The 19,715-nt window shown below is 34.5% G+C and overlaps 1 protein-coding gene across 3 annotated transcripts; it reads right to left on the bottom strand.

Moving 5' to 3' along the window:
- Positions 1–1,968: 1,968 nt before the first annotated feature.
- On the bottom strand, positions 1,969–17,343 carry LOC111516060 (facilitated trehalose transporter Tret1). 3 transcript variants are annotated; one of them, XM_023172255.2, is made up of 3 exons: positions 17,132–17,343; positions 12,917–13,838; positions 3,094–3,321 (listed from the first exon to the last, which is right to left on the bottom strand). In XM_023172255.2, exons 1-3 carry the CDS (start codon positions 17,211–17,213, stop codon positions 3,234–3,236), a joined length of 1,092 nt encoding a protein of 363 aa, XP_023028023.2. In that variant the 5' UTR covers positions 17,214–17,343; the 3' UTR covers positions 3,094–3,233. The 3 variants fall into 3 exon arrangements, with proteins under 3 accessions (XP_074028289.1, XP_074028288.1, XP_023028023.2); XM_074172188.1 differs by lacking the exon at positions 17,132–17,343 and having other exon boundaries at positions 1,969–3,321; positions 12,917–13,056; XM_074172187.1 differs by lacking the exons at positions 12,917–13,838; positions 17,132–17,343 and adding an exon at positions 5,992–6,182 and having other exon boundaries at positions 1,969–3,321.
- Between the last annotated feature and the right edge of the window lie 2,372 nt (positions 17,344–19,715).

Raw genomic sequence — 19,715 nt, 5'->3', positions numbered from 1 at the left:
GAAATGTGAATATATTTCTGTTGTGAAAAGATGCCCAGAACTTTTGAGGGGGTCATCTGTCAGTTTGTGTTCAATATTTTTAAAATATGCCGACTATGCGTCTGAGCCTGCAAAATTCATCATAATGATAATTATAACCAGTGCTTTTGTACATTTCGTGTCTTTTAGCTAGTATTCAAAGTAATTCAATCCATCAACGTATATACCAAACCAAGTAAACATGTGTGAGCACTTGAATTTTCATAAAACTTATTGATTATTGAAGTTATCACCACTATCATTGATACCATCTTGGACAAAGTTGTCCAAGAGGTGTCTATCGGTATTTGAAAGCTCATTATATAAAGCAGGGTAATAACACACATCGGAAAAGTCTAGGGATATTTTTAAAAGTGGCAATATTTTTTTTGAGATCGCTTTAGGGAAAAAAATGTTGATGGGTGATTATTAAACGAATGTAACTTACAACAAAATTTATTAAATGGTCCATAAATACTGAGTGCGCATATAAGCAAAACTAAAAAAAAATATGGCTCTTCTTTGGCACCCCGAAAAAAAATCATAATACAAAAAAATTGGAATCAGTACAAAGTATGGCCTCCACGCTGATTTATTACGGCCCTACATCTATCGTGCATCGACAAAATGAGATTGTCAATGTCTTGTTGAGGTACATTTGCCCATTCAGCTATTAAAAGCTCTCTCAATTGAAACGTTGTGTGAATGTTCCCCATATGCGGAGTAATTCTTCGTTGAAGCATGTCCCACACATGCTCGATGGGATTCAGGTCCGGTGATTGTGCTGGCCATGGCAATACATCAACTCCTTCGTTGGTGAGCCAGTCAGTCACTAGACGCGCGACATGTGGACGAGCATTATCGTGCATTAGGTGGAAGTTTTCACCAACAGCACCAGCAAACGGACGGACGATAGGTAGAAAAATGGTGTCGAGGTACTGTCGAGCTGTGAGGGAGCGATTTGGAAAAACGAGATCGGTTCTGCCGCCGATCATGATTCCGCCCCATAGGATTACTGTACCACCTCTGTATGTGTGGACTTCCTGGACGTGTCTTAAACGTTCATTATTTCCAGGTCGTCTCCACAGTCTTACTCGACGAGAATCTGGATGAAATCCAAATCTGGATTCGTCTGTAAACAAAACTGTGGCCCAATCATTTGCATCCCAGTTTTGATGTTCTTGACACCACTCTAATCTTCTACCGCGACTGCCTCTCGACAAAGGTGGACATCTAAGTGGCCTTCTGTTGTGGATATCTGCTTCATGCAGTCGATTTCTGACAGTATCACGACCAATGGTTACCTGGTGCGTCTGCTGCAACACGTTAACCAACTCAGGTGCTGTGATTGTCGGTTGTCTTCTTGCGGTTAAGACCAAAAATCGGTCTTGAACTGCAGTTGTAGCGCGTCCTCGCCCTGGATGTTGTTCGGCTGGACTGCCAGTTTCACGGAAACGCCGCCACAATCGACTGATAACACTTTTGGAGACCCCCAAACGAAGAGCTAGATCATTTTGTCGCATGCCACCTTGAAGAAGCCCTACATCTCTATTCATCTCAGCCAATGGTAAGTGATGGCGTTCCATGTTAAAGCACAATATTTCCAGTTTAATTGCTGAGCAAGAACTGCATAGAATGTACAAACTCGACACTTTCAGATTATTCATTTTAGCCGAAAACCTACAGTTTGTAAAAAACTTGATAAAAGATTAGTTACCGTTTTTGCAGGCTTTGTTCAACCCATAGAAATCTACAGGGTGGTCGAGTGTACCAATTTATTCGAAATTAAACGACCTCATGCATTTATTTTTATGATATTTAGTATGTTATAAAAATATCCCTAGACTTTTCCGATGTGTGTATATTAAGATATCCCAAAGAGATGATATTCCACTTGGTGATGAAAGGTTTCATCCAGTAAGGAAAATGTTGTATCAATAAAAAAAACAGTCAAATAACATCACTCTTTAATATCACTACAAGTAATTTTGCTATTCAGAATCTGTTGAATTTCTTCTAAAGATTTACCTTTCGTTTCGGGAACCAGGTAAATCGTCAAAATAGATGATATGACGGAGCAGCAACCAAAAAGTAAGAAAGGACCGTAAAGTCCCGTGTAGGAGTTGATGAAATAAAATATATAATTAGCAAGAAACACGAAGAGTCCAAAAAGTGTTGTAACAGCACCAACTCCTTTAGATTTGATGCTCGCGGAAAATAACTCACCCAACATCAACGTAGGAATAATAGCGACACCGAAAGATGTGAATACTATAAAAACAATCATGCCTGCTAGAGGAAACCACTGGATATTATCGATATTCAGTTCTGGGTGGTTTGACTCTATGTAAAAATAAACTGCTTCTGATAAGAGCACAATCGATGATAAACCCGAAGAAATAGCATATGACTTCCTCCTACCGAATTTATCAGAGAAATAAGCTCCGATTGAGAACAAAACGAAGCTCAACCCTACATAAATAATTGAGGACATTTCAGAACTCAAATTTCCTCCCGCTTTTTGAAAAATGAATTGAGTATACGAAGCAAAAACGTAAACCCCCACCAAAACTTGTGAGATGCGCAGGAAGAGTGCCGCTGTCAAAGCTTTTCTATTACTTCGAAGCATAATGAGATCTTTCCACGTGCCGGTTTCTGACATTTGCCTTCTGACTGCAGAATTCAAATTAGTTAATTCTTCTTCGACCGCATCCGTTCCTCTCAGTCGTTGAAGTGCGATTTTTGCTTCCTCCTCTCTTCCTTTCATGGCATAAAAATATGGAGACTCTGGCATCAGAGAGAAAAGAACTAGAAATATCACTGGTATCGTTAAGCAAATGAAAGATGTTTGTTGAACGCTGCAGTAAGCACCGATGACGTTCATCAGAAACTGCCCCAGAAATAATGAGCAAATCAGAGCATTTCCCCAGACTCCTCTGATTCTTGGTGTCGTAATCTCTCCAATGTAGGCTGGCAGAGAGGCGAACAAAATCGCATCTCCCAGCCCTGCAGTGAATCTTGCTAAATTGAGTACGTACAAGTTCGTACTGAAAGCTTTCATGAGCCAGGATGACCCATGTGGAATAGCTGTCAACATCAGGGTTCGTTTTCTTCCAATCAAATCGGTTATGCTGAAAATTGTGAAGAATGGAGAAAGCACTACGATTCCTACATTTATCCAGATGGTGAAATAAGAAGCTTGGTCTTCACTTATATCATAGTTCTCCTTGTCTTGGGTGATCTTGACAATGAAAGGTGATGGCCAAGCGACGAACATTCCACTTGTCAAACTGGACATGCATGCTGAAACAGATTAGTTTTTATTCGTTTATTCTCTAATAGAACAGTTAGGATTTTCTTCAGAAGAAATATCACACGACATGAAAGGAGTGAATTTCACAAAACAAAACAGTGAATCGAAAATTGTAAAAAAATTCGGAAAAATAGGTTTCATTGATGTTGGGTATGCAAAAGAGATCAAATAAACAATGATCTTTCAATTTCATTTCATTTAATAATGAATAATTAAACTGAGTTCACTCTTCCTCTTGAAGATGATCACTTGGTAACCGAAACACGTTTTGAGGTGTTGAAATAACACTTTGGTGTTGGGATAAAACTCCAGTAATATTCATTTCTACCCCCAAGGTTCCAAACAGTGCATGCCAAGGACACATATCAACTTATTTGATTGTTCTTCAGCTCAGGATTTAATTCAGGACCACCAACATGATAATAATATAATATAATAATATAATATTTATTTACCAAGATTTCAAATCAATTTTACAATATATATATATATAAATATAACAATGGTGAATAAATAAAAGAAAAAAAGACCCACAAAAGTGAAACTTGTGCGTGGACAGAATATTAAAATGTGTAAAGTAAAACAATAATAATGATGATGCATATAGAGAACACTCCTAAGTTGGACAATATTATATTAACAATGTAATAGTACTAATACTTATTGTTGTGAATTGTGAATATAAGTTTCTGTATCATTCTAAGTACAATAATGGATATCAGTTTCTTCGATGATTTCCATGAATAAACGGGAAGACCCACAGAAACCTAGGTTGTGCGTGGGGTTTTTTCCTGTTTATTCATAAATTTTGTTGTTTAATGTAGAGGTATTTTATAATTTTTCCAATATTGTAGTCAACATAGGGGAAATAACCCTTTAATTTTCAACTAATTGTTCTGTACTCTTAATATATCGTGAATTACTTTTCTGTCTAGATTAAATGTGTACGATTTTAGTTTTTTCCTGATTAAAGTGATAGAGTTGATGTGAGTGATGAGATCCTTTAAACTTTTATGTAAGAAGTTGAAAACCCGAGGTGCGAGGTAAGTATAACATCGTTGTCCCACCGCTTTTTTTGAGGATTTCGTACGAATATCAGAATTGATTTTTTGTCTTGTTGTGTATTTATGTTCTAGTGTTTTCAGTTCGTGTTTGTTTCTGTATAGGTTAACTAAAATGCTATAAAAAAATGATTGTTTCAAATCGAAGCATTTCGATTCTTTATATAATTCGTCTGTAGGATACCTATATGATCTCTTGAATATTATTTTTAGGAATCTTTTTTGCAAAATTTCAATTTTTTTAGGTGGAAATCGGCTATGCCTCCCCACCCTAATTGTTTTTGTAGATGGCAAATGGCATAAACTTGGTCTTGTCATAGTTTACTGTGAGGTAATTCTGGTCGAACCATTTCAACACACTTTCAAAATCTAACTCGATTTTGCTTTTCAGGTTGCTCCATGAATCATCTTTGTATAACACAACTGTGTCGTCAGCAAAGCTGTAGATTTCTCCTCCACACTTCAGGGTAAATAGTTTATTCACATAAATAGTGAAGAGAATGGGTCCTAAGACGGTACCTTGTGGTACTCCACATGTGATTATCTGTTGAGTGCTTATTTTGTCTTTAATTTGTACTGACTGTTTCCTATTTGATAAGTAATTTCTGAATAATTTGAGCACGATACCCCTAAATTCTAATTCCTCCAAGGCAGGTTTAACAATGCTCAGTTTGAAGTGTGAAGGACAAATTCCAGTAGAGAATATTCTATTGATCAGATGTGCCAATGGAGTTGAGACTTCTGATATTCTTTTGAGCGTTTCGGCGGTGATCGAATCGTACCCGGGAGTTTTTCCATTTTTTAGTGAATCAATTGTTGTCTTGATTTCTTGTTCCGTAGTGGGTGTCAGAAATAACGAATTTAGGACTGGTTCTCTTTCAGGTGTGGGTTCAAGTGAGGGTGTTATATTTTCTGCTAGAGTTTTCCCTACATTTATGAAATAGTTGTTGAAGATTTCAGTCATCTCCTGTTCATCTTCGACTATATTTTTGTTTTTTGATTCAATTTTTGATATCTCTTGTTTTGGATGGGAGTTGTGTAGAGTTTTCACAGTGTTCCATAATGCTTTCGTGTTATTTTAATTTTTTTCTATCTTTTTGACATAGTAGTTTTTTTTTTGTAGTTTCTATCAGCCTGTTCAGTTGATTTTTGTATGTTACATATTCTTTTTTGTACTGTTCGGGATTTTTAATATATTTTTTATATAATTTTTCTTTGGTATTTATAGATTTTACTAGGCCCTCTGTTATCCAAATTTTCCTTTCGATTAATTTTCTCTTGATTTTTATTTTTTTAGTGTGTTTTTCTATTGTTCGAGTTAATTTTTCTATAAAAAGTGTCATCGCTTCTTCAATTCTTGTTTCATTATATACGGTTAACCAGTTTGTTTCTCTCAGTTCCGATTTCAGTTCAGGATAGTTTATGTATTTCTTACAATCCACGCTTTGCTTTTTTTCAGTTATTTTCAAACATGTATTCTGAGATGTTCACATTAAATATTGATAAAATTCACATCAGAATATATAATGTCTTTGAATTATTTCGATAAGAATACTTGAGACTTGCGTTGCGAACCTAGAAACAATTTACAATTCTTACCGATGAGAACTGCTAAAATTTGTGGCCAATCTTTTCCTCCAGTTTTGGATTGACCCTTATCTACAGACATTTTCACTCGTCAAATCACTGTTTAACCACTAAAAGTAAGTATTCATCTTTATGCCAAAACGCAATTGATGTATTGTACTCATTGCTTATACATAACTTTAATACTGGGCTATAAATGACTGATAAGAAACTAAAAATGATGGAGTCATGCAAAAGTTATGTAAATATGTATTGGGCAATCTGGTGGTATCAAAATCTCATTGGGTGAAGGTTCTTACACACGCACGAGTTCATGTCAGAAGTAGAAAATCAGGTTGAGGTGAAATTGAAAGATTCAATCTTCCAACTCCCTTTTTCCAGTCAGATTACGCACTTCTGGAATTTCATATTAATTTTATTTTCCAAAACTAATATTCAGCCAATAATAACCAAATAAGTAATACCCGTACTTATAATTTTCACATTTTTTCAATGGATTCTTGGTTTCTTTAATTATGTTTAAGGAATATTGGTTTCTTTTCCGTGTCGTTGGGTAATGGATGATGTACTTTCATGTCTTCTTAAGGCGGATATCCATCAAACGGACAAAACAGCAACTATGCCGATTTTGACAAAACAACAAGAGTGTTAGATAATATAAGAATCACAATTACTATATTATATATATATATATATATATATATATATATATATATATATATATATATATATATATATATATATGTATATAATATATATATATATATATATATATATATATATATATATATATATATATATATATATATATATACACTGTGTCCGTAAAGTATTGAACAAATTCATTTTCAGCTAAACAGGTCATTTTAAGAAATAATCCTGAAACACGTCGATTTTTGATGTTAATTTACCGTATTTTAAAATAATAATCTAATATACAGGGTGAATTACGTTCGAGTAATGACGTCACCGTCATTTTTTTCAAATGGAACACCCCCATTTTGTCTCAATTTTCGGATTACTCTAGCTGAGCTGATTCAAAAAATGTATCACATGTTGATTCCAATTGGTACAGGGTGGACAAAAATACAGTAACGCGTAACATTCTTTATTAGGTAAATTAACAATATTATCAAAAATACTTATTGTCTAGCGGCAATTGGTTCAAATGTAACACCCCGTAGTTTGCTACATGTTTAGAGTAATAAAAATGAGCTGTTTCCAAACATGTTTGGTACTTGTGGTCTAGCAGACAGAATATGAAAGAAATTATTTCTTATTTCTTATTTATAAAAAACATAGTCGTCTAGTTTTTTGTGAAATATCATTATTTGTTTAGTAATTTATTGATGTTCAGTGACAGTTTAGTACTACAGTATTTTTGGTATTCGTGAATATTCGACTGATTGCTTAGATTTAATTGGAAGTAGAAATGGAGTTAAGTGTAAAACAAAGAATTGAAATACTTATGATGATTGGGTATGGAGACAGATCGCGAACTCAGATGGAAGTGTGCAATTTGTTTAATGATAAATATCCAGAAAGACCTATAACGCGTTTCAACAGTCAGTAAGCTGGAAACGAAATTTCGAGAAACTGGTACGGTTGCAAATGTACGCAAATCAGGTCGTCCCCCTGCAAATGCTGATACAGCATTAGAAGTCTTACTGAGTTTTGAAGAAGATGCGCACACTTCTGTTCGTAAAGTTAGTCGCGAAATCGGTGTTGGCAAAACAACGATACACAAACTATTGAAGCTTCAAAAATGGCATCCTTATAAAATCAAACTTGTGCAAGAATGAAACGAAGATGATCCCGATAAACAACTCCAATTTTGCGAAGAAATGATGGATAAATGTCATCGAGACCCTCTCTTGATACAAAACATCATTTTTTCTGATGAGTCCACTTTCACGTTAAATGGTGAGGTTAACCGTCAGAATTGTAGATACTGGGCAAAAGAAAACCCCCACTGGATGCGTGAGCATCCTGTGGGGTTTTTAAGGGGGTATCTCGTACCTACTTCACGTAATTTATTTCCCAGCATACGCAATCCTGGAGGTTTTGATGAAAGTTTATGGTTTCAACAGGATGGTGCACCTCCACATTATGATGTAGATGTTAGAAGGTACGTAGATGAAATTTTTCCGAACAGGTGGATTGGTAGACGTGGACCCACTGAATGGCCAGCGAGGTCACCAGATTTAAATCCTTTGGATTATTTTCTGTGGGGCCATCTGAAGAATGTTATTTATAAAACGAAACGAGCAGATATTGAAGATGTACAAGTGAAAATTCGAACAGAAATAAACAATATTACGCAAAAAACCATACACAAGATTCAACAAGAATTTGTACACCGTTTGGGTTACTGTCAAATACAGCAAGGGCTGCAGTTCGAACATTTAATATAAAGTCATGTATTCCAGCATATTCTGTCCGCTAGACAATAAGTATTTTTGATAAAATTGTTGATTTACCTAATAAAGAATGTTATGCGTTACTTTATTAGCACACACACAACTACTGTATTTTTGTCCACCCTGTACCAATTGGAATCAACATGTGATACATTTTTGGAATCAGCTCAGCTAGAGTAATCCGAAAATTGAGACAAAATGGGGGTGTTCCATTTGAAAAAAATGACGGTGACGTCATTACTCGAACGTAATTCACCCTGTATATTAGATTATTATTTTGAAATACGGTAAATTACCATCAAAAATCGACGTGTTTCAGGATTATTTCTTAAAATGACCTGTTTAGCTAAAAATGAATTTGTTCCATACTTTACGGACTTTACTTTATATATTTCGATATTAAATTCTACAAAAAGGATTTGAAGCTTTATATCTTCTATAAATTATCTGCAAGCGCTTTCGACACTTGGTAGTACTGTCATCTTCTAGGCACCCTTCAAACTGAACTGGTCATCCTGTTTTCTGCCTCTTTATACGGTCAGAGCGTCCTAACTCAGGTACTTTAGGTAAATTTGCCTGTATTTGTTCTGCATCAGGTACTCTTCTTCGTGTTAGATCTTCTCTAGGAATGTGTATGGTTTTGTTTAATATATTGAATGTGAGGTCTTGTTGTGTTTTGATTTGTAGTTGTTCCTCGATAAGTGATTTATGACTGTTAAATTTATGGATGTTCAAGTTTTCCCAAATGTCCATGCGGTTTCCCTTGACCATCAAGCTGTGTGAAGTAAAGAAATACCTATACAGTGCTCTGGAAACAGTCGACCAAAAAGCTTGGGAAAAATGTATTTACAAAACAATCAGAATCGAAGCAGAGATGTGTAATCTGGATGATCGCATAGACTCATTATCAGAAAAAATTATTCCAGTTGTCATCAATCCTAATGAAACTGATTCATCCAGTGAAGAATCACTCAAATAATCCCTGTAGACTTTTTTCAGATTAAAATTATCGCAATGTCTCATTCGAAGTAAGTATTCCCATTCAATCTATAAAATTGTTTCTGAATCAACTATAAAATCCAATGAAAAATATGAATCTTCATTTCCAAATTAACAAGAATATATGAAGTGTATCTTTCAGGGCAGCCACACTTTTCTACTTCCTGAAAATGTCAAAGTCGAAGCCGAAACGTCGAACAACGCAAAATTTTGAACGCGGTTCAACTCGAAACCAGATGTCCAAATTTCTAACCGCGGCATTCTTGAAATTCTTTATTTAAAAATTCATATAATAAATATTTTGAACATCTAAAAATGAAGTCTTGTAAATAAATCACACTCTACATACTACAGTCTTATAGAAAAAAAACAAACTGGTAAACACATTAACGAGTATTTATTCGGTTGATTTTTTCCTTAAAAACGATTGTTTAATATTTTTTCGCTTTTAAACTGTCGGCTCCTATATTGTTGAAGTCTTATAGTAATTGTCCTGTAGTCATGTGAGTCTCGATTCTCTTGTCCATTAACGTCTTTTTTTTGATGGTACACACAAAAACAGCATTTCCTATACAGGGTGATTCAAAAGTACTTTGACAAACTTCAGGAGGTGATTCCTCACAATATTCTAATATGAATTGTCCAAATAAATAAATGTCCGGAAACGCTTCGTTTCCAAGATACAGGATGTTAAAGTTTTATTTTTATTTTCGTTTTTTTCAAATAACTTTTGAAATACTGAACTTAATTGAACGAAACTTGGTAATAGGAGGTTTTGAGATGTCGAATTCGAACCTGATGTTCTTATTGCAATTACTCATAGGGGGCGCCACCTACACGTCTTTTTCTTTTTTAAAGATTCATTACTTTTTTGGGCGTACTTCTAGCACATTTTTCAGTAAAAAACTCGATTCCTCTATCATATCTACGTAAATAAGCTACCCTTGTTACTAGTCGCTGTAAGCAACCGTTTTCTAAATATTTGGACTTGAAATCTTCAAGTCGATTATTTGATAATCGATGCATGTTAAAGTTATTACGAATATTTTGCTTTTTTCACAAGAATGCTTTGGAAATGAATTTGACGTTTTACTCGTTTGAAGAGGTCATTACTGTTGGGTACGTTCCTTTATTACATCCTTAAGCGAAATAGTTATTTTTGTATCAAGGGTGCATAATCAGTATTTGTTTTAATAAATTTTGCAAGAATTGTCAACATTTTATTTCAGGAAATTTTGAATATGTAGAATAAACTAAAATAAACGAAACTAAATTGTATTCAAATAAATTGTTGGAAGTGTCCACCTTCAGCGAAGATACAGGCAGTCAGTCGTCTAGTCATTGAATCTCGTACCCGCCCAAAAATTATTGGTGTGTTTCTTATTGTTTCACAGGCGTGTACTATTCGGTTTCTTAGATCTTCCTCGTTCACTACTGGAGTCTTATAAACTAGCGACTTCAAATGTCCCCAAAAATAAAAATCTATCGGGTTTAGATCTGGGGACCTTGGTGCACACGCCTGGTTAGGTTCTTCTACACCCCTACCGATCCATCGATTTGGATAGAATGTGTTAAGGAATTCCCTGGCTACAACGCTCAAATGAGCCGGAGCCCCATCATGCATAAACCACATGCGGATAAGAATTTCTAATGGTACATTCTGAAGTAGTCCCGGCAATTTATTTTCTAAAAAGTGTCTGTAAGTTGCGCCATTCAGTCGGAGCGGAAGAAAGAAAGGACCTATCAAGTAATTATCAATTATTGCCGCCCATACATTTACAGAAAATTGATACTGATAATGCCTTTCACTAACTGCGTGCGGATTTTCGAGAGCCCAAACATGGTTGTTATGAAAGTTTGTGATAGCATTTCGGGAGAAATTTGCCTCGTCCGTGAAGAGTACATATCTTAAATATTGAGGATTTCCAGCCAATTTTCTCAAAAACCATTGACACATAGTAATGCGTTGGGGAAAGTCTCATGGCAAAAGAGCTTGTACCCTTCGAATATGGTATGAATAAAACTGTTGATCGTGGATAATTCTCCAAACTGTGGACTGAGTAGAATTGACAGCTTCAGCAATTACTCATTGTGCTTGTTTCTGGATTCTCCTCGAGAGCGTTCAAAACTGCTTCTTCCAATTCTGGGGTTCGGACTGCTCGTGGTCTTCCAATAATATCAGCTGCCCTCTCAAAGCTACCTGTTTCTGCCAAACGACGGTGGAGACTAGCAAATGTTGGAGCTGAAGGCAGTACTCGATTAGGAAATCGCTCCTGGTAAATACGTCTTGCTTCGCGCGCATTGCCAGCCGCAAGGCCATAAACGAAATGCATATTGGCTAAATGAGCATTATTGTTTAAATAATCCATTTTTTCAAAATAAGTGTTTTCTACTTCTACTTACGGAAACTTCAACAAAACGTCTGTCACAAAATATGTAATTACCAAAACTACTCACAAACGTCAAATTTATTTCCAAAGCATTCTTGTGAAAAATGCAAAATATTCGTAATAACTTCAACATGCATGGATTATCAAATAATCGACTTGAAGTTTTCAAGTCCAAATATTTAGAAAACGGTTGCTTACAGCGACCAGTAACAAGGGTAGCTTATTTACGTAGATATGATAGTGGAATCGATTTTTTTACTGAAAAATGAGCTAGAAGTACGCCCAAAAAAGTTATGAATCTTTAAAAAAGAAAAAGACGTGTAGGTGGCGCCCCCTACGAGTAAGAGCAATAAGAACATCAGGTTCGAATTCGACACCTCAAAAACCTCCTATTACCAAGTTTCGTTTGATTAAGTTCGGTATTTCAAAAGTTATTTGGAAAAAACGAAAATAAAAATAAAACTTCAACATCCTGTATCTTGGAAACGAAGCGTTTCCGGACATTTATTTATTTGGATAATTCATATAAGAATATTGTGAGGAATCACCTTCTGAAGTTTTTCAAAGTACTTTTGAATCACCCTGTATATGGATTTCTCAATTTGTCGACACTTACGAATGAGTCTCAATAAAGGCAAACAATTAGTAAACGAATCAATCACTATTGTAAAAGAATTTTCACAAGAAAAATAGATACGTCTTACTATGTTTCATTTTGAGGGCAACGAATTCTTCATTCTCTTTAATGCCAACTGGATTTCCTCCAAAGATTTACCTTTCGTCTCGGGAACTAGAAATTTTGTCAAAATTGCCGACACAATATTGCAACACCCGAAAAGTAAGAAAGGGCCAGACAGTCCTGTATAGGAATTAAGGAAATAAAATATGTAATTCAATGTAATAACTGTAAGCCCGAAAACAATAGAAATAACACTCACGCCCTTAGATTTAATATTTGCAGAGAATAACTCCCCCAACATCAGTGTAGGAATAGTACCTATCCCAAAGGACGAGAATATTATGAAAATTATCAATCCCGCTAGAGGAAACCACGTAATCGATTCAATAATGAACTCTGGGTAATATTTGTCTATATAGAAAAATGTAGATTCAGATAAAAGTACCAACCCAGATAATGCCATAGAAATCATGTAAGATTTCTTTCGGCCGAATTTGTCACAAACATATGTTCCACCAGAATATATGATGAAGGTGAGTCCCATGTAAATCATTGACGACACTCCTGGCTCAATTTCCCCCCCAGCCTTCTCGAAAATAAACTGCATATATGATGCGAACACAAAAATTCCTGAGGTGACCTGAGAAAAACGAAGGAAAACTAACGCTACTAAGGCTCTTCTGTTACTTCTGACCATGACGAGATCTTTCCATGTTCCAGTTTCTGACATTTGTCTTTCCACTGCAGCCTTCAGTTGTAACAATTCTTTCTCAATATCGTCTATTCCTCTGAGTTTTTGCAAAGATTTCTCTGCTCTCTCGTCTTTCCCTGTCATTACGTAGAAGTACGGAGATTCCGGTATGAAAGTCAAAGCAACTACTAATATCACTGGCACTGTTAGACAAATGAAAGACGTCTCTTGGACATTGCAGTAAGAACCAATGGCGTTCATAAGGAATTGTCCGAGAAATATAGAACAAATCAAACCATTCCCCCATATTCCCCTTACTTTAGGTGTCGTGATTTCTCCAATATAAACAGGTAAAGAGGCAAATACCAACGCATCGCCCAATCCAGATGTAAATCTTGCTAAATAGAGTAGGTACAAATCGGTACAGAAGGCTATCAAAATCCAGGATATCATATGTGGAATTGCAGTTAACATTATAGTCGGTTTTCTCCCAATAACATCGGGGATATTGAAAATGGTTAAGAAGGGGGGGAATACAATCAGTCCTACAACATTGAATATGGTGAAGTAAGATGCTTGGTCCTCACTAATGGCATAGTTCTCCTTGTCTTGGGTGATCTTCAGTATGAACGGCGAGGGCCATGCCAAGAACAATCCACTCGTTAAACTGGATAAACAAGCTGAAAGAAAATGAGTAATTAGAATGGTGCATAATAGAAATGTATTTATACTGAACAACAAACAGAATGGTTTCCACTTACATGATACACAATTTTTTTAAAGTTCCCTACATATAGTATTCATTATGATTATGATTATTGTTGTATTTGGCTGTACGTGAATGGTATCAATATATGTATTTTCTTTCGGGCTATAAGTGTATATTGGGATAGCATTCTCATTGGTTCATATGAAGGATTGTATATGATTATTATGGTATTTGGCTATACTTGAATGGTTTTCTTTTAGCAAAACAATGGAGAATATGACTCGAAATGTAAATACCTAGTGTGTACGTTTAAATTTAAAACAAAACAAATATATTAATACTATCGAAGTAGCTGCTAATTACTATATATATAAGATTATACTTTGTGAATGTAGATTAGGATTACCTATTTCAAATAAAGATTATTATATTATTACAGTTAAAATCGATGTAGAATATAACAATATAAAACAATAAATAATGAAATGACCGTTTGAGCATTCGAAAGAGTTGTCCCTCTGTAATAGAGGAAGGTTAACACTGTCAGTTTTAATCTTCGTTTTTGAAGATGATCACTTGATGATCGAAACACGTGTCGAGGTGTTAAAAATAACGATTTGGTGTTGGGAAAAAACTCCAGTAATACTCATTACTACACCAAAGGTTCCAAACAGTGCATCATGAGTACTGAATATATCCCTTTCACAGTTACTCACCATTTTGTTAACGGTTTCGAGACATTATTGAAGAGGCGACAAATTGTTTGAGATACGAAATAAATTGTCTTTTCTTCTCAGTCTTACGTCAGGTACAATAAAATCAATAGTAGAGAGAATTTCAGATACTTTTAGTTTTCTAAGAATGATAAAAACAAAAATCACTTGAATTGAAGGGGTTATATTTTTTAGGAGTGACTAATTTTTGGGAAAAAAAGTTTTTGGCTTTCTACTACTCCATCTTGATACAAAAAAAAGAAGGATAAGGGAGTCTTCCAAAGAGAGGAAGTGTGTGTATTTTCTATAATGTTATCCAATTTGGTACTGAAGAGCCTAAGGGCAAGTGTCTTAAGACGAAACATCGATGTATACCAGTGAGGATGGCAGTGTTTTATCTAAGTGCAATTTGTTACCATTCATTTAAAGTATCTGATTTTTATTCCACAACGAATGTTTGAAATACAAACTGAGTAGAGAAAAGTATCTTCTGTATAATTCAGTGTTCATATAGAAGTATTTGTTTCGAAAGAATTTTTTCTTTCGTATAATTCAATGTTTATATGAAATTAGCTAGTTATATAGTAGTAGTTACATTAAATTCTTGTAATTGGTTAGAATACGATATAAATAAACACCAGAGATTGTGTTTTTTGAAAAAGAGTGTTCTTAATAATCGTTTTTGGACTTTTCTATAGTATCAGAGTAACAAACAAGTATCGTGATTGAATTCACGACTAGATCTCAAAACAAAGCTCATTTTTCTATAACATTCAGATACTAAGTATTCAATGTGCCGAGAGAAACTGAACACACCAGTAAAAATGATCCCAAGATTTTTCATCTCATTGATTCTCTGTAAATTGCTGTGATTTATGAAATAGTTCTTGATAGTGGGTGACTTCCTTCGTGTGAAACTCATTATTTTGCATTCAGCTTCGTTGAGAGATAGGTCAGATAATAAAAAGTAAGTAGATGGATTACTGAGATTATCTTGAAGCATATCAGAATCTTTTTTGCTTTCGATTCTTCTAAACAGCTTGAGTTCATCGGCAAATGTGTCATGTAACAATAAATCAAAAGGATTTTATAAAAAATGGAATGAATTAAAAAAACACATTATAGAACAAAGCATTGAAAAAAAAATTATTTGTTCACAACAATTTTTTTTTAAATAAACAATTAAAAAAATAATGAAAAAAAAAAAGTTTTTCAAAAACCTTAAAGAACAATTGAATCTATGATTAAAAAAACAGTTCCTTAATGTCAATATTTAGTTGCAAAAAACGATTGTTAATTAACCAACGCATTTTTTAGCAACAAAGACATTTTTTAAGGAACTATTTTTTTTCTACAAATCATGATTTCTTTCAATTAACCAAAAAAAATTTTCGAATTGCTTATAAACAATGTATTTGTTTATAATAAATTTATTAACGATAGCTGTGAAAAATTTTAAAAAATATTAATTAGTCTTCAGCCATGAGACATTGAAACAATGAAAAATTAGAAAAAAAAATTTGTAATGTATTTTTTATAAAATTATGATTTTCAGTTTTCAAAAAAATAGAAAATAACAATTTTTTTATTTTGGCAACGGTAATCTATTTTTTTGCCTATTAAGGATAACCTCACCAAAGGAAAAACATGGCAGGGTTTTAGTTCAATAATTATAGGGATTTTCATATTAACTTTCAATTCAGAAAAAGTTATGAATTAACAAATTTATAATTAACGTTGAAATTGGGATAAAAATTTTTTGACTGCGGATTATTGTTTATTGATGTATCACAACATTGCATGAATTTTATCATTCCTTAATATTTACATTTGATATGTTTAAATTTTTTTTTTGTTTTTATGTCTGAGTGACGAAAGGCGCGCGGAAGCCAGACTACCCGCTTTTGGCTCTATTTCCCGAAGAAAATTTATTTTTTAATTTTGATTTAAGTAACTGAAATAGTTCTAGCTCCTGATATGGCATGAGAAAAAAAATTTGGAAGTGACGTAACTTTACGCAGAAAATGATTGAAGTCCTTGTCACAGGAGACTATATTGCTCAATATCTTTTTAGGCGCATCTGTATAGAATTTATTGAAAAGTTCAGCAACGTCTTTCGAATCTTCAACAATGGTGTTACTATCGTTTATAGTTATGACCACCAGGTGCTTCTTTCCAATTTTAAGAAAGTCTATGATAAAATTAGAACAGAACAGAGGTGTCACGAAAAATGAGAAATGAAAATTTCAATGTTTATATACCACGTGTATCTGTAAGTATCGTTACTGCAGTTCCGTCCTATAAGTACATTTTCGGACGAATTCAATAAACTGTGCGAAATCATGCCTCCGCCACCGTATTCACCAGATTTGCCCCCCCTGCGACTTTTTTATGTTCATAAGATTGAAAAGACCCATGAAAGGACGTCGTTTTGCGACGATTGAGGAGATAAGACCCGAATCACTGTTAGAGCACTTTGAAATTCAAAAAACTATGAAGCTGCTAAGGGCACCTATAAGATATTACTCAACCAGTAATTTTTTGTACTCACCTACCAGAACTGCTACAATTTGAGGCCAATTTTTCTCAGCCTTTCTAAGTTTGTCTTGATCAGCTAGTTCCTGACCTTTCATCTTACATGTCACATCACAACAAAAATATCTCAAATCATCCAAACAACACTGATATATTCAATTTTCTTTATGATAGTTTCAATCATAAACCGTATTTAGAAGATAAGAAAGGAAGGTTTATGTGCGGAATCAAATACTATCCAAATGTTTGCAAAGCGTTGATAAAACCATAGTTTATTACTCCTCGACGAATTACGAGTATAAAAGACTAGCTTGATCTCATGAATATTCCTAAATAACATGATTACAGAGAACAAAATCTGGGTCGGTATGCCGTGATTGGTCATTGAGACTTCAAAATAATAACTTCCTCCTCACAGTCAACGCATATACCACTGAAGATGTCTGCCGCCGGAGCATACGAAACGTTTAGTATAAGTTTCATTCGACCACTGCCTAACAGCCCCGATTTTGTTATGTTCAAAAGTGAATCTGAACGTGAAAGTCTGTGTCCTTATAAACGTGTTTAGTATTCCAACTAATCAATGATCATGCTCATTTTTAATTTTATTCGATTTCAAAACTGAAATTGGAATGTAATCTGTAGAGTATTGGCGAAAAAATAATTCAAAAAAGTCTATGAAAGAATCTGATAGATTTGACACATTTCGAATAAACACAACAAAACATCAAACATGTTTTGAACTATCCGTATCCTATCTATCTATCCCTACTATCCCTACTGATATTATAAATGTGAATGTAAGTTTGTTTGTTACGGTTTCACACGAAAAATACTCAACCCGATCATTATGAAATTTTGTACACATGTTCTTGGAGATATTAGAAGTAACACAGGATACTTTTTATTAAAAAAAATAATTTTTTTTATTTGAGATAAAAAAAATTGTTTGGCAAAAAATCTCAAAATGTAGCTATATTGTTGGTTAGGTTAGGTTATGTAAGGTTAGTTCAGGTTAGGTTACGTTAGGATAAGTTAGGTGAGGTTATGTTAGGTCAGGTTAGGTTAGGTTAAGTTAGGTTAGGTTAGGTAACGTTAGGTTTGGTTAGATGAGGTTAAAGTAGAGTAGAGTAGAATAGAATAGACTAGAGTAGAGCAGTTTTGGTTAGGTTAGGTCAGGTTAGGTTAGGTTAGGTTAGGTGACGTTAATGTAGAGTAGAGTAGAGTAGAGTAGAGTAGAGTAGAGTAGAGTAGAGTAGAGTAGAGTAAAGTAGAGTAGAGTAGAGTAGAATAGAGTAGAGTAGAGTAGAGTAGAGTAGAGTAGAGTATATTAGAATAGAATATAATAGAGCAGAGTAGAGTAGAACAGAGTAGAGTAGAGTAGAGTAGAGTAGAGTAGAGTAGAGTAGAGTAGAGTAGAGTAGAGTAGAGTAGAGTAGAGTAGAATAGAATAGAGTAGAGTAGAGTAGAGTAGAGTAGAGTAGAATAGAATATAATAGAGAAGAGTAGAGTAGAACAGAGTAGAACAGAGTAGAGTAGAGTAGAGTAGAGTAGAGTAGAGTAGAGTAGAGTAGAATAGAGTAGAGTAGAGTAGAATAGGGTAGAGTAGAGTAGAGTATAGTAGAATAGAATATAATAGAGCAGAGTAGAGTAGAACAGAGTAGAGTAGAGTAGAGTAGAGTAGAGTAGGGTAGGGTAGAGTAGAGTAGAGTATAGTAGAATAGAATATAATATAGCAGAGTAGAGTAGCACAGAGTAGAACAGAGTAGAGTAGAGTAGAGTATAGTAGAATAGAATATAACAGAGTAGAGTAGAACAGAGTAGAACAGAGTAGAACAGAGTTGAGTAGAGTAGAGTAGAGTAGAGTAGAGTAGAGTAGAGTATAGTAGAATAGAATATAATAGAGCAGAGTAGAGTAGAACAGAGTAGAGTAGAGTAGAGTAGAGTAGAGTAGGGTAGAGTATAGTAGAATAGAATATAATAGAGCAGAGTAGAGTAGAACAGAGTAGAGTAGAGTAGAGTAGAGTAAAGTAGAGTAGAGTAGAGTAGAATAGAGTAGAGTAGAGTAGAGTAGGGTAGAGCAGAGTAGAGTAGAACAGAGTAGAGTAGAGTAGAGTAGAGTAAAATAGAGTAGAGTAGAGTAGAGTAGAGTAGAATAGAATAGAATAGAATAGAGTAGAGTAGAGTAGAGAAGAGTAGAGTATAGTAGAATAGAATATAATAGAGAAGAGTAGAGTAGAGTAGAGTAGAGTAGAGTAGAGTAGAGTAGAGTAGAGTAGAGTAGAGTAGAGTAGAGTAGAGTAGAGTAGAGTAGAGTAGAGTAGAGTAGAGTAGAGTAGAGTAGAGTATAGTAGAATATAATAGAGCGGAGTAGAGTAGAACAGAGTAGAGTAGAGTAGAGTAGAGTAGAGTAGAGTAGAGTAGAGTAGAATAGAATATAATAGAGAAGAGTAGAACAGAGTAGAACAGAGTAGAGTAGAGTAGAGTAGAGTAGAGTAGAGTAGAGTAGAGTAGAGTAGAGTAGAGTAGAGTAGAGTAGAGTAGAGTAGAGTAGAGTAGAGTAGAGTAGAGTAGAGTAGAGTAGAATAGAATAGAATATA

Source organism: Leptinotarsa decemlineata, unplaced genomic scaffold (assembly GCF_025532065.1).
Source record: "Leptinotarsa decemlineata unplaced genomic scaffold, Ldec_3_MD MMD2_tig00000035_RagTag_RagTag, whole genome shotgun sequence".
NCBI lineage: Eukaryota > Metazoa > Arthropoda > Insecta > Coleoptera > Chrysomelidae > Leptinotarsa > Leptinotarsa decemlineata.
The sequence above is the reverse complement of the archived record's forward strand: the minus strand, read 5'-3'. Positions and strand labels throughout refer to the sequence as shown.

What these genes read in the sequence shown, in the direction of transcription:
- LOC111516060 (XM_074172187.1), bottom strand. Translation starts at nt 6,061, where the DNA reads ATGTCTGTAGATAAGGGTCAATCCAAAACTGGAGGAAAAGATTGGCCA. An exon ending in AATTTTAGCAGTTCTCATCG is followed by an intron (nt 3,322 to 5,991) that starts GTAAGAATTGTA and finishes AATCTGTTTCAG; the next exon opens with CATGCATGTCCAGTTTGACA.